At 40.2% G+C, this 15476-nt stretch overlaps 1 protein-coding gene across 9 annotated transcripts in view; it reads right to left on the bottom strand.

Moving 5' to 3' along the window:
• Positions 1 to 15476, bottom strand: part of ptprt (protein tyrosine phosphatase receptor type T) — a 199195-nt gene that overhangs the window by 148998 nt on the left and 34721 nt on the right. For all 9 annotated transcript variants that reach the window (XM_035524516.2, XM_081717582.1, XM_081717581.1 and 6 more), the window contains exon 2: positions 913 to 1038. In XM_035524516.2, the coding sequence (XP_035380409.1) occupies positions 913 to 1038 (126 nt within the window). The remainder of the gene's footprint in view (positions 1 to 912; positions 1039 to 15476) is intronic.

The raw sequence follows: 15476 nt of genomic DNA on the forward strand, positions 1-15476 counted from the left end.
TGAGAGACCATCTGCTAGAGGTGCATCTCCATGGGAGCCACAGAGTAGAAGGCCCCTCAACCCCCCCCCCCCCCCCCCCTAGATTAGACAATCACACAGTGATGACTTCAATATGTGGGCAGATGGTGCCTTTCCTGTTATTAATTTATTAATAAGCACTCACATATTTTCACAAAACATGGCCTGTTTGTTGCTCCTCTTGAAAAAAAGGAGCGAGACTTTGATGTTTTTTTGGCCTGGTTTCACATCAAAACAGCCTGTGTCCCCAATTCTTGCAAAGGCCTTATATCCTATAATGCTGGAAAGCCCATCCTCTATTCCAGGAGAGGTCACGAGCTGATCTTTAACTTCCTCACTTCTTCCTCTCTGCCAGACGGACTCCTCCAACACGCGCGAGACCCTGTATGCCCTCGTTTCAGCGCAGCGTCTCTAGAATCGCCCACATTACTGGGCCATGGCTGTGCAAGTCCCTGATGTCGCCACACAATGCATGAGCTATCTCATGCAATGGTGCAGCGTCACCGTGGAGGCGTCCATCACCAAAGCCGGTTAAGCCGGCTGTCAGTGGAAGATGGGGCTCAGAGGCTGGCTCCGTTGGCTCCGAGGGGCGAGTGTGGCACGGAGTAGCAGTCAGCTCGAGGAGGCGGCTGAGTGAAAGTGACAGCAGGCTTGATTGCCATTTGTCTGCCCGCTAAACCAAAAGAAGAGTTAAGGAGGGGAAGTGACTTGGAGAGAGCCAGCCTACTGAGCACAGTGTGATGGAGGTGGTGGAGGGAGAACACAGGAAGGCCTAATGAGACTAAGAGAGAAGAGTCAATTCAGTTTGGGAAGAGACAAAAACAAATGTTGATGGGGGGAAATGGACACAATCTTAGACACGGATTAACGGATAGGCCAAGAGAGAGTGCATACCTGTGGGGACGGCAGCGTCCATGGTAGGCCTCTCCCATGTGTTGACTTGCTCCCAGGCGAAGCCATTGGTCCCGAGAGCCACGCTGTACCCACAACTACTGTAATGCTCCTCAAATGAACAGCTGCCTACAGGACATGCGCATGCGCGCACACACACACACACACACACACACGCACACACACACACAAATGAGAGAGAGAGAGAGAGAGAGAGAAGGGAAAGATCGCATATGTCAACATGATTAAGCCACAGACCCGCATCATTATTTCATCTCCTCTAAAATCACGATTTTCCACCACATTAAGCTTCGTGTTTGCCAGGAGCAACGGATTAAAAAACCCAAGATGAAGTCGCACTAATTAAATGTACTCGTTGTAATGCATGCTTTGGAACTGCAACAGAGGGAATTGCTGAGAGGTTTTTGAATACCATTTAGGCTTCCTCCTGTTGTTCTCCCCCACTTTTTTTTCACTTGTCATTTAAGAGGGGTTTGGGGATAAAGTACATGACAGCACTGCTCCAGCCACTCCCTTACCTACATACAGCTTCCCCATGTCATCCAAACCTGTGCCATTGCACTCATCATCCTCTAGGCAGGCAAATTGCTGAAACTCTTGCCTTTGGGTTAATTAAATTTATACTGCTGCATAATTCACAGCACAAATAGTTCATGGTAGTTCTCAATTTGTTCAGGAATTAAATGGGAAGATACAAAAGCTGTGAAAGGGAACAATCTTCCATGAAAGTCAAAAGAAACCAAGTCACAGAAATGAGCAGTGTAAGTGGCCTCTATCATTGCCACCATAGATGTTCAGTCAGTGACTATACTGACCTTTAAAGCCAAGTATAAAAGGTTCCGATGCCAATGTGAAGATCTCTTTGAATTATTCACACACAAAACCACACAGGTAGAATGTGCATACTTATCACAGAACAGTTATAAAGAAACTTTTTTTCTTTTTTTTTTATTTCCTAATTTCCTAATTGTCTTTGAAGTGTGCAGACTACACATGTGTCAACACACTTTCAAGCCTGAATTCCAGAGGATATGTTTTCATATTCCATATCAAACAGTGTCAAACAATTAGTACAGCTAGCGTATGCTCTGGATTTGAGACTGGGGCAAGGCAGAGGAGAGAACACGTGTACACACCAACATGCTCAAAAAACATGAGCTCTTCATCGCTCTCCTAATTAATGTTTCCTACCAATTTGATCCATTATTGATAAGTTGCCCCAAGCATGCAACCAACAGTTCCATCATCGTTACTGGCAGCCACTGCAGCAGTGGCAGCGAGCAAAAAAAATCCCTTCCCTCACATCTGCTCCGCCAAAGGGCTCCAGCAGAGTGCCCTGGCGCCCTGGCACGGCATGCAGCTCGAGGGGAGGAGGAGTTTTGCGAACATATGCTCCTTCTGCAGGCGTGCCGCCATGGCTGTGTTCATCAAATCTACTCTTCCATGTTGCCCTTTCATCAGGAGCACTTAATGAACAGAGTGATGCTGTAGACTGGTGGGGGTTGGTGAGAGGAGGAGGAGGGAGAAGGAGAAGGAGAGGGAACAGAGTCAGGAGGACGGTTAACATCTGTCATGTTATGAGAGGGTTTTTTTACTCTCTAGACATGAATGACGACGATGACAGGAAAATAAAATAATGTAGACATGGATCTAAGTGTATTCCATTACAAGCTAGGGAGGGTTTTTTGCATTTAGCAACATGTCTCCATGATAAGTGACATGCTAAACTCAAGTTTTTGCCCAATACTAACTCTCTTCACACTGGCAAATAAGTGAATAAAAATAGAAAGGATTTGAGGTTTCTGATGCAGTGTTATATTTTCTAATGCAATGTTATATATATATATATATATATATATATATATATATATATATATATATATATTTGTTTATTTATCTTTATCCTTTGGATAATGCACCTACTAAGTCTGTTTGCCTTCCCATTGGACTGGTCCTCTCAAGAGCTTTTTAACCTCCCGGTTCACACTGTGCTTTGAGCACCTCAGAAGGTTGGAGCAGTAGATTAATATCACAGAAGCATACCTGAGGTGACCATGACTCTCATTTCGCTTTTCATTTCATTTCTCTCAAAATGTTATGTACCTTTAGACATATTTACCTGACACGTTTGTCCAAAGCAACTTACAAGTATACTAAGTACTACCTGAAGGTAAGGGTCTTGCTCAGCAGGCCAACAGTAACAACCAGGCAGTGGTGGGGCTTGAACAAGCAACCTTCCAAACAGAAGTCAAGAACCTTAACCACTGAACTACCACTGCCTCCCAAACACCAAACTTCCTCCTCCACTGTCACTCTTAGTTAATACATACTTAATTATCTGCCATCTTAGTTGGTTTAATTGCATTAATAAAATTAATATATCTTCACACACCCTGACCATCACCATCTGAATGAACTGACAAACACTTTCAGAACTAAACTTGTCATGTCCAGTTCAATGAACAAATAGCTCAGATAGCTTTAATTAATACAGCAGTTGACGTAGACTAATAGACCCCTCCAAACACACACGTTATTATCTTCTGTTCATTTTCAGTTGCCCAACTAGTCCAAACTCTTGCATATCTATATGTGATATAAACACCTATATGTGTTTAAAGCTGGTATCACATTCTACCCAGTCTGTTTTCATTTAGATCTGAGTGGGAAGCAGAATATGCGGGCACAGCACTGCGGTTGTGTGATGTGAGATGCGCTCGGTAAAAGGAATCCGCTCCTTCACTGAAGCGTACGTCTCCAGTCTGATAGGACGGGTACTACAATAGAGGGAGAGCGCGCTGATTTACGGCGCGCGCCGCACCGGCAAACCGCAAATGAATCCTAGCTCACCTAGTCGATTTGAATTACGCCGCAGAGGCCTGACACGGGCAGACAATGGGACGGGAAACTCGCGGCAACGCGCTCGCTCGGTCTCAGCCTACGCCGGCTTCCACAGGCGCATTTCGCTCGAACGAGCGTGCGGCGCCTGCACATTATGGCTCATTCGATTTATCGTTTCTCCTCACTAAGATCGTGCTCGCCCTTTCCGGGTCACCCGAACTCTTTAACCTCCGAAGACACAACAGTTGTCTACTCCCGTCTATCAGGTACGTCAGATACCTGTCAACATACAGAGATTTCACAGCTCTCTCGTGTGCTATATAGCTACTACCAGAAACCGTCTTTTCACGCAACTTAGATACATACTTAGATATAGAACTGAACAGGTGTGTCTGCGTGCTTAAAAAAAACTTCAGGAAAGGAAAGGAAAAGTACCTTCATTCAATTCAGCTAAAGTTTCTAAGTGACAGGTATCGGATTTGTTATATATATATATATATATATATATATATATATATATATATATATATATATAGAGAGAGAGAGAGAGAGAGAGAGAGAGAGAGAGAGAGAGAGAGAGAGAGAGAGATTCTGCAGTACAATCTTGACTGGGTTACGGAAATTATCTTATGCACAAACATGGCTTGCAGCTCCTACACCAAGACGGTCCAGAATACAGGTCAGCCAAGAACACACTTCGACTTAAGGACTTTCACCAGTGTTTTCACGCATTTGTGAGGCATGAGTAGGACGCGCCGTGTTGCTCATGTGGGTTTTCACACCTTTTTCCCTTTAAAACACTACGCGGGGGAGTGGGGACTAAACTCTCCACTCTGACTTGCTAAAATCATATTTCGCACCTCAGGTCTCAGTATCCCAGAGTTAAAATAATGTTAGAAAAAAACGACGCTTTACTGGACGCCTATTGCCAAACTTTCTCTCTGTGGCCTAAGAAAAAGTATGACATAGTGTGCCAGACTCTGAATTCTTGGCACTTTCATCTCCCTCGTGGGTTACTGCCGACAAAGTGTTTATTCGTTTGCTGTTTCTCTGCTGGATAATGATAATAAATAATTTTTTTTTTAAATTAAAAAAAAAAAAAAAAACAAGACTTGCCACTAAATACAAAGTAACTCCAAATCTGATATGAAACAACCTCATATCCAAACAACCTCTAACAGACCATTTGCCAGAATTCTTGGATTCAGTTTACAGTTGTCATGGATTACAATGGGTCATTAGCAATTATTTCAATTTGACCTGACTGACAGAAAACAAAGCTATGATATACAAATCAAAAAGACCAAACAGTTTTGATCATATCATAGTTTCAGGTGAGTCAAACAGTGACATCCATTTAGGATCACATCGTAGCAAATTCATAAAATGGCCCTTGTTAAATAAAGCTATACTTGGAGGAGTTCCATCGATTGGTCTGATTAAAAAACAACTTGAATTTCTAAAGTTTGCTTAAGAAACTGAACTGGGTGGACCACAAAGTAAGAAAGCTAAAAGAAATCTTACCACCTCACCATGTGCAGCTATTTTGTGGTAGCCTGTCAAATCCTTTCCCTTACCTTGACTTATTCCCTTGATGGAATGGGTAAAAGGTAATCCAAGGTTTAATATTGACATTAATCTCTATCCTGCATGGGAAGAATCAGGTGGACTGCTTTATTGAAATGGCCAATGTCCAGCTCCTCACTTCTTCCCTTTCATTTTCCCAGACACAGACCAGCAAAGGTTTGTATGCTTCAGGGAGACCCATATAGTCTCTTATGTCTGCCACATAGAAACATTCACTTTAATATGACAGCTATGGTTCCCAAGTTTTTTAAAAAACACAAAAAACAGAAGACTCACTGGTGGGGAAGCGATGAGAATAGAAAAATCCTTAACTGTACAGATATATTACTGTGTTATACTGATATATTACTGATATATTAATGTGAAGATATGGGTTGTCACTATAACACTGAATAATTAATTACAATCAACTATTCTATTGTCTTCTTTTTATGGTGTACTTTTCATAGACACATGCTTGCGTGTGTACACGCACATGCACACATGCACCCGCACGTCATGACTGTCCTTGGCAGTTAATTATTTTCTGCTTCCTTAGAGACCAAGTGCAGGTTTGAAGCCAAGGCAGCAAAATTTCAGAACAACGCAAAGCTACCTCACAAGGTAACTCTGGGCATACCTCCAGAGAGATTTTGTTATTCATGCCTCCCCCTTGCTCTCGAGCTAGAAATGAGAAATGTTTCCACACTGCACTCCAGATCATAAACATTTACCAATAAAAATGATTAGCTGTTACAAATTGCATGTCCTGCATTTTTCGCCCCTTAAAAAACTGATTACAGGAGGGGAAAAATGCTCCTAAGGGCAGTAAAATATGACCGTATGTGCGACTCCAAATGATTGTTAACACAGCTATAGACAAGCAATATATTTTTGAAAAAGTCCAAATTCATTCCCTTTATTTATTCTAGGTAAGCAAGACTGTGAAGACACACATACATGTAAAGTCTCCATAATGTTTAGATGTTTGGAGATTACAATTTTAAGCAGATTTGCTATTTTCAGTCATCTTTGTCAGTTACATATAAATCTGTAAATTGATGCAGATTGGGTAATTGGTCCACTTGTGTAATTGAGCTGCCCTTGCCAAGTCTTTGGTAATGATTAGGAATTAGTATTGATTTAGTATTGAGTAACCTAGCACTTAAAGGCAGGTTATAGACACTGCAGACATGGTGACAAAAGCTTCTGTCTGTACTGGGATACATGCCCTCTGATTGATGACCCTTAAAATGTATGGTAACCCACTGCTGTAGACCAGTGGCTACAGAAAATGATATTTTAAGTTTGTAAGCATCTCAGTAGGCTACTCTGTGGTTTCACTAATTTGTGTACTAGTAATACATATGGAACATAGCATCTACAGAGAGCATCCCAAACTTGCAATCCAGTAATCACATGGCCTGCATGGGTTAATCCATGGGTTATGTGGGTGCAATTTAGAGGTGTCATAGGTCACTTTGTAGAAACCAGCAAATGTAAGCTTATTTTTTTTAAACATCCACACACACACACACACACACGCACACACACACACACACACACACACACACACACACACACACACACACACAATAAATAGATAGATAGATAGATAGATAGATAGATAGATAGATAGATAGATAGATAGATAGATAGATAGATAGATAGATAGATAGATAGATAGATAGATAGATAGATAGATAGATAGATGTTTTTAATCCTAGACCCTGCCATCAGCCCTCCTTGCAAACACACACCCCTAAAATCATGATCGTGCACTAACTTTTTAGGACTCCACCCAACAACCTTGAGTTTCACATACAAGAAAACATCTAACTATCACAATGGACATTAATAATGAAAATAGCTATTGTTATTAATCAAATCTGTCAAGCTAGCTAGTTATTATGTTAGTACTGGGAAAATTGAGTTTGAGGCAGTACATAATTGCTGGCTAACTTGCAACCACTAGTGGTTAGCTAGCTGCAGTAATGCTAGCGAGATATCAGGCAAAGCTAAAAACAAGGTTAGCGATATTACACAGCTAAGATTTTGAATGTTTACTTGGAATATAGACAACATCAAACATATATGCACAGAGGTTACATAAAAGATAAACACAGCTAGCTAATGCTGGATGGGCTAGGTCAAACCTACAGCTTAGCTAACATTAGTGTTGGACTTATGCTTTTTATTATCACCACTGATTGATGATTTACTGATTGCTATTGGAATGCTTCTGAAATATATTACCCACTCCACCTTTAAAGAACATATACTGGCAAATTTATCTTATTCAGTGTTTTTATATTAAGCCTTTATAGCACATATATGTGCTTTAATGCAGTGTTATGGCATTTGTGACGTGTGTGTTGAGGATGGACAGACTCATTGAAATGCATTTCAGATGTCACCCAAAGAGAAAGCTGAAAGGACAAGAGATGAGATGTAGATGACAGGGCATTAATGGTTAAAACTATCTGCTAAATGTTTGGAAATTAGCTGAAATAAGCCAAATCAGCCACGTAGCACAAGACAGGTAATTAAAGAGCAATATAAAGAAAGAGCAGAAAATAAAGCAACACAACTAAAGTCATAGTTTTCATGGTTTGATTAGTGAGAATTTTCTCCTAAACTTTGTCTTTAAACAGTTTAGAGTCATCAGGTATTTAAGCCCCAAAGAGTCATGGGATACATTAACTGATATCAAGTATGCTTGAGAAGTAGCACTAAAAGATCTGTCAGAGCACCCTTTAAAGTGCAAAGGCAGAAATGGAAGTTGTTCATTTCAGATATTCACAGGGTAAGCCAGTTGTGAAATATTACAGGAATGAGGGCTGCATAAAAATTGAGGACTGAATTTTAAAGTTTTGTCACTCACAGCAAAGGTACAATTTTTTTATGCAACATGCTGATGCAGTGGCATGTAATATATGCTAATAATAAAAGGAAAAAAACTGCACATGGTTCTTTAAAAAATATCCTATAGTTTAATTTTATTGTTTAGTTTTTTTTCCAAAACCATTATATTTATCTATACTGTTATGGTTATTTGGTTCCATAACAATAGAAACAATCCACAAGGTGAATTTAGCAGTAAAGTCACCAGACTAATTTTAGCTATGCATTCTTATGTTAAATTTATATCCAGGCCTTTTGCGCCTTAGTGGCCATTTGACTAACCCTAATATCTGATGGGTCACATTACAAAAAGGTGCTGTAGTAGAGAATACACTGCTTAGTTACAATAGCTCCATTCACTTCTCTGTCAGTGGACTATGCCATCTCTACCTTTACGGCCACCCAGACAATCTCCAGTAATCATCTGTAGCTCGTTAGCTAGCTAACTAAGCATTCAGCCATCACGATGAAATGAAGACAGCTGTCCGAATACATTTCTTAATGGCAATACATAGTAAAGCTATGGCCCAGTCCCAAATGTAGACAATGATTTGCAAACGTGGCATACTCGAGGTATTTACAAATTCTGATTAAATCTTGAATGGGCTTGTCATGTGATACAGAATTTGCCATAAGCAATGGGCCAAAGGCCTGGAGCCAGTTAATTAGCTATGTTGATCTGGGCAAGTTGATTGGCCAGTTGCTGGCTCGTTTGGGCCAGTGACAGCATTTCTGCCATCAGTCATGAGTAAGTTCACTTTTCATGCTAACTGACTGAAGGTGTTTTCTCAAAAATTATGGACTTCACTGGTTTTAGAAGACAAATGCTAACATAGCTAACTAGCTGCATTTCATACATTTATTAAATAACACTTATGTACTTAGCTAGCTAAGTTAGTACCTTAGCTTCACCAGGCTTGCCTGCAATGCTAGGCTTAGAGCCTACCTTAATGGCTAAGTGGTAAGCACTGAACATCAGGAGAAGATGGTGGGCTTCATTCTCTCTCACTGAGATGAAAATTCTTGTTCATGTTTTGACATGGCTTTCTCCATATGATTGGTGATAGGCAGCAACATGCTGATGTTAGATGCTGGAGCTGCAAACAACTTCCAAAACATAACAGTGATGTTTGTAATTCCAGCAAAAGGTTTTGTCAAAACCAGGAATATCAGTGTTTATTCAATTCAATTCTACATCAGAAATCAAAAGATGAACTTCTGCAGGTGAAAAATGCATTAAAAAGTCATGTTCTTGACACATCTTCACAGCAGCAGAAAAAAAAAATGATGAGCTCTGGCATTTAATTCTGCACTGTCCAGTTAAGGCAGCATTAAAAAGGTTTTACCTAATTTGCCTGCATTTCCAAGAAGATCACATATTTCAATGTGACAAGATGAGTGAGTCAGAGTAAGTTATGAGTAAGTTATAAGTTATGAGTATTATGTCTAGTCTCTGATTTAAAATTTAAACTACATATTAATGCTATTAATTTTACTTAAACTACATTCTATAATTTAAAGAAGTAGCAGGTAACCGGTATAAAAATAACTTGTCATATTGCTAAAACTGTCATTATGTCCTGACAGTAGTACATGAGACAGATAATCTGTGAATAAATCAGGTTTTTCTGGCTCCACCTAGCCATCCAAATGCCATTTGCAAGAATCCACTCTGCCCGAAACAAAACAACTAATCAGAGCCAGGAGGAGTGTCTAACAGAGTGTCAATCACTGCTTGTTCTCACTTTATCAAGCACAGTCACTGAGAGGTTTTGTTAAAACTATGGAAAAAACTATGGAATATAAACAACCACCACTGAAAAAAAACTTTGCCAAAAACAGTTTACAAGACAAAGACAAGTAAACTGAAGATGACAAATGAAGAAAAGCAAGCTAAAAATAAATAATTAGACAAAGTCCAAGATAAAAAAGGTGTAACGAGGAGGCTGTAACGAGGAGGCTGCAGAGGCGAGACGCGTAAAACAAAGACACAAGTTTATTAACACATATAACATGGAAACTTAGCACGCAGGTTATGAGGGTTAAACACTGACAACAGTAACATGTAAATGACAGACTTTTATACACGCAGACTAACGACACACAAAGAGGTGTGGAACACAGGGTGGTCTCACTCCATACTCCCACATTCTCCCCCATTGTGGGAGTATGGAGTGGAACACAGGGAGCGACCATACTGACAAACATACACACACACACACACACACACACACACAAAGGGAGACATTTGGGAGGAGGAGCTCTGTCACAATACAACCTATCAGGTTATGTCTATGAAGCCAACGCCCAATGGCGAAGCCGGAGGACCAAGCAAACTGACATGGGCCAGCACGAGCAGGACAGAGGGGGGGAAGGACAGGGCCCAGGAAAACAACAGACACACTGATAGGTACAGGCACTGACATAAAGGGGACAAAGCGACTGGCACAGACAGCGTGATGGGGACAGACAGAGTGACAGGGACAGGTACAAATCTACATTGAGGAATGTTAAAGAGTCTGGAGAAGCTGGCAAGAGCCCCAGGCTGTCCCCCAGTCGTCAGCTGAGCTGAAGTCCAACCCGCCTGTGGGGAATTGCCTCTCACCGATTTGGGGGGTGGTGACTTCTGCGCACCTGTATAAGGAAGCGCACCAGCTATTCTGCCCATCTCTGGGGTGGGCACTGGTGTCACTTCTTTCTTGCCTCTGCGAGGCTTCGGTACTGGTGCACAAGTTCCAGGACTGTGTGCCCTAGTGAAGGGAGTTTCCTACTCGAACGAGGTCGCCTCTCTGTGTGCCAAACAGGACGACTTGCTTGTTCCTGAGCGGCACCCCCTGGGCAGAGCCTTAGGCAGTATTTTAGGTGCTAGAGGCTCATTGCTCCTGAGACTGCAGATTGCACGCCACTGTCAGTGAGAGGATCCCCACAGAGGATCTCCTCCATCTCCATTGGTGGATCCTCCATACAGTCGAACCCCAAGTCTGACCACAGACTAATGTCGCTGCACTCCCCTCTCCCTCCTTAATCCGCATAGCCCTCATAGTAGTCCTTGTAGGGGTCGTAGGACCCAGCGGAGTCCATTTCCGAGTACTGCTCCCCATAGTCCAGTTGGGGTTTGAAGACTCAAGTCCGACCCTGGATCATATCCAGGGCCCCCCAAAATCCACCAGTGGCCTTCTCCCCCATTGTGGGAGTATGGAGTGAGGCCAGGATGACGGAGGGTTTCTCTGCGAAGGTTGTGGAAGGGCGTTTGTTTTCTTTTTTCCTTTCCTTCTTTTGCTCCCCTTCCCAGGCATCCTTCGTCTGTCTGTTTCTGTAATGAGGAGGCTGAGCAGAATACAGGAACGAGTCGCGTAAAACAAAGACATACATTTATTAACACATATAACATGGAAATATAGCATGCAAGCTATGAGGGTTAAACACCGACAACAGTAACACGTAAACGATAGACTTTTATCCACGCAGACTACCGACACCCAACGAGGAGCAGGTGTGGAATACAGGGAGGGCGTGGCCATACTGATCAACATACACAAACACACACGCACACACACACAGAGAGACGTTTGTAAGGAGTGGCTGTATTGCAACACAAGGATAAACATCAGAGAGGGCTTTCAGAGGTAGAAAGAGCTATGGTACCTGAGAGGATTCAAAACCAATGCCAAGTTAGCCACATTTCTGCTTGACACGAAATTAACCACAAAGCTAAAATGATAATGGTTACAGTAACATTCCATAGTTATCCTCATTTTTCTGTGATGTTGCAGTCAGGCTAACATTAGCTTGTTTCCAATACTAAGGCTACTGGTTAGTTGCTGAAAACATCTTTGTCAAGTGCTGAGGGAGTCGTACTGGTTTGGTATCTGTCCTGATATTTATGTACCTGTGCTCTCACAACTAAATGGTCTCAAGCGTGGTTTACTGATTCTTATTTATTTATTTACTTGTATTTTACCAGAAAGTCCCACTGACATAAAACTTCTCTTTTACAAGAGAGACCTGGCCAGGATAGCAGCCATGCAGACCCACAACATATCAACATACAACATACATGATATAAAATACAACATATGCAGTAATATACAAAACAACCAATTAAACTCAAAGACATCTGAAGAAACCAACCACATCTCAATTATCACCTTGTTTATGATTTTTTTCATTTTTTTTTCCTCAAATCTGTCAAAACCTGGGGTACATTTCAAAAGCAACTACCTGGAAGACTGCAGCTGATAACTACCAAATGGTCAATGATGTCCAGCCCAAATCATAAAGAATGCAATGGTGAGTAATAGACTTTGCATTTGTAATAAAAGATATTGAGGTATGATATACTGAATCAAGTTTTGGTAAAACAGAGGAGGCAGCATGCATATCTATCACCATAATAAATCACAGGGAGGAAAGTAGCTTCCATAAGTTTTTTTCTCAGCATTTAAAATAAAACAAGGCTTATTTCTAAAATAACTTTGAGCTTTCTAACTAGATTCTCACTGTGTACATTAAATGAAAGCTTACCATCTATCCATATGCCCAAATATTTGTATATAGTCACCCTTTCAATGGATTTACCATCAGAAGTAAAAATGCTAAAGTCATCATGTATCTCTAATCAAGCTTTTGAGAAGACCATAAACTTTGTTTAAAATGTAAAGCCAATTTTAAAACCAAAATTTAAAACCAATTTTAAGATAAGCAAAGCAGTTAGTAATGAATGTAATTAGAGATGGCACAGATCCATTATTACATATCAGTAATAAGCTGGAAAATAAGTAAGAAGCTGGAAAATAAGATAACCATATAACTGACCAATTTTGTTAAGGTTACTATTAAGTTGATGTGGAATTACAGTTGCATTCAATAATATGAAAAACCTACAGTGTAAATTTCAGGAACCAGCTAACAACGGATGTCCCCTGGACATTCCTTAATGTACATATTTTGGTATTTTTATAACGTTCATTGTAGCCATTGTTGACGTCCGCTACAAGTCCTGTTGTAGTGCTGGGGGGACATTCCAAAATATACGGTCACAGGACATTCTATAACGAGTAAGGTCCTTAAAATAACGTTAATTTTGTTACCTTCTGAGAACATTTGAGAACGTCCGGCTTTGGTTCCCCAGCGAACCTTTATCTCGTAACATTCAGAATAATTTCAGCTGGTACTTTAAGATTACATTTAGAAGTGAATAGCGGGTATTTGTGGTTAGAGGATATTTAAAGTTGTTTAAGATGTAAATCTAAATAGTTGAGGTAGTATTTAGCCTAGCATGGGCATGAGAATGTTGAACACCTCTTTTGAAATGCCACTTATGAAGTAGGATACTTTGAACAGTTATTGGTTTCCCTTTAGTGTAGCCGATCAAGGCATTTTTTAACTGATCGGTATCGGCTATATTGAGCACGAACCTAAGCCCATTCATTTGTTTGCGATCATACAACGGAGAACAGAACACGCCAAAACTGCAGTGTGGAAATATTTTAAACTGGAGAATGTAACAAGTCCAACAGCTACGTGTAATTTCCGCAAAGCAAGCATTTCGTACCAGAGCTATGTTCAGTACTACCAATTTGATACACCACCTAAAAAATAAACACTGAGTGGAATAGAGTGAGTTTGCTCAGGTTTGCAAAGGCTGCACCCAAGTAACACTAGATTAAACTTTTAAAAGAAGAGATACATTTTCTCCAGACAGCGACCTGGCCATAAAACCTGCCTAAAAGTTCATTTAATTCATCGCGTGGAATGACCAGGCTATCGCTGTGATAGAAAATACAGGCTTTGGTCGTCTTTTGGAGCTTTTGGAGCCACGGTACAACCTATCCTCTCAATACTACATTTCAGACATAGATCTACCGAAACTTTACAACAAGGTTCACAACCACATACGAGGTCTTTTATCAGATGTGGCTACTATTGGCTTTTCCCAGGCATTTGGAATTCTGATGTTTCCCCAATGTCATTACTTACTCACATCGCACACTGGATCGACTCCACTTTTGACTTAAAGAGTGCGGTATTGTATGCGCAGCAGTTCCGCAGGTCTCATACAGTTAGAGAATGTAAAATTAACAGTGGAGGAGATGTTGAACACTTGGGAAATAGACAAGCAACGGGTCCATATCATTTTGCAGGACAATACAAGAAATATGAAAAAAGCAATGGATGATTGTCAAGCATATACATTTGATTGATTTTAATAACTGCAATGTACTTGAAATGTGCACTGTATTATCTGGAAAAATATAAGTGTCGGCTTTAGACTTGATATCAGAAGATGCTCAATATTAAATGACTTGGATCGGTATCGGGGGCAATAAATCTTGATTGGGACATCCCTACTTTAGTAACATACTTTGCTGGCTCCACGCAAAACGGAAAGCAGCGTAAAGATCTACATTCAAATTCGGATATAATATTTAAACCTATTTATTATAATGAAACATAGTAGGTGATAAAGTGCTGTCCACCTGCTATAAGGGAGAAGAAGAAAAACTGAATTCACTGCTGGCGTAAATAACATGTTTTTAAAATGAGCACGAGAGAGCGCAAACTTTTTTTCTTTTCTTTTCTTTTCTTTTCTTTTTTTTGGGGGGAGCAGCGACAGCATCTGGTTTCATGTATCATTTAGAGTTCCTAAAATGTTAACTGGATGGATAAACATTGATAAATCTGGTTAAAAAAAAATAAAAATTTAAAAGCTATAACATAATGTTATATGCTAAGTTAAGATTTTGTTACCAAAGTAATGTTAGCTATGCTAAGTTAGATAGTTACCTGTCTAACTGTTAGGTAGCTGTGTTAGCAAACAGCAAACTATAAAATGGACCCCTAGCTAAGTCTTTAATTACCAGAGGTCACAGTACAAAACAAATTATATTTAAAAGAGTTAAATTAAATTTTCATGTACACTTTTAGCCTTTGACAGCTGAGGAATCTGCACATGGAGAGTTGAAGGCTTGAAAGCGTGATTACAGTGACCTACAAATAACTGGTTAAAATGTTCTGTTTGATTAAATGTTTTATCTAATTAAAACATTTATAATCTTTACCTATTACATGTTTCTATTTTTTATATAATATTGTGTAATATACAGGCTAACACACTATATTGTTTGGACATATTATGAAAGGAATCAATTAAATAGAAAAGATAGATGGTTATGCTTGTAACAGTTGAAACAAGAGAAAGAGGTGGAAATGATCAGAGAAATCATGAACAAACC

The sequence above is a fragment of the Electrophorus electricus genome, chromosome 7 (assembly GCF_041902795.1).
Source record: "Electrophorus electricus isolate QZ-2024a chromosome 7, ASM4190279v1, whole genome shotgun sequence".
Taxonomy (NCBI): Eukaryota; Metazoa; Chordata; class Actinopteri; order Gymnotiformes; family Gymnotidae; genus Electrophorus; species Electrophorus electricus.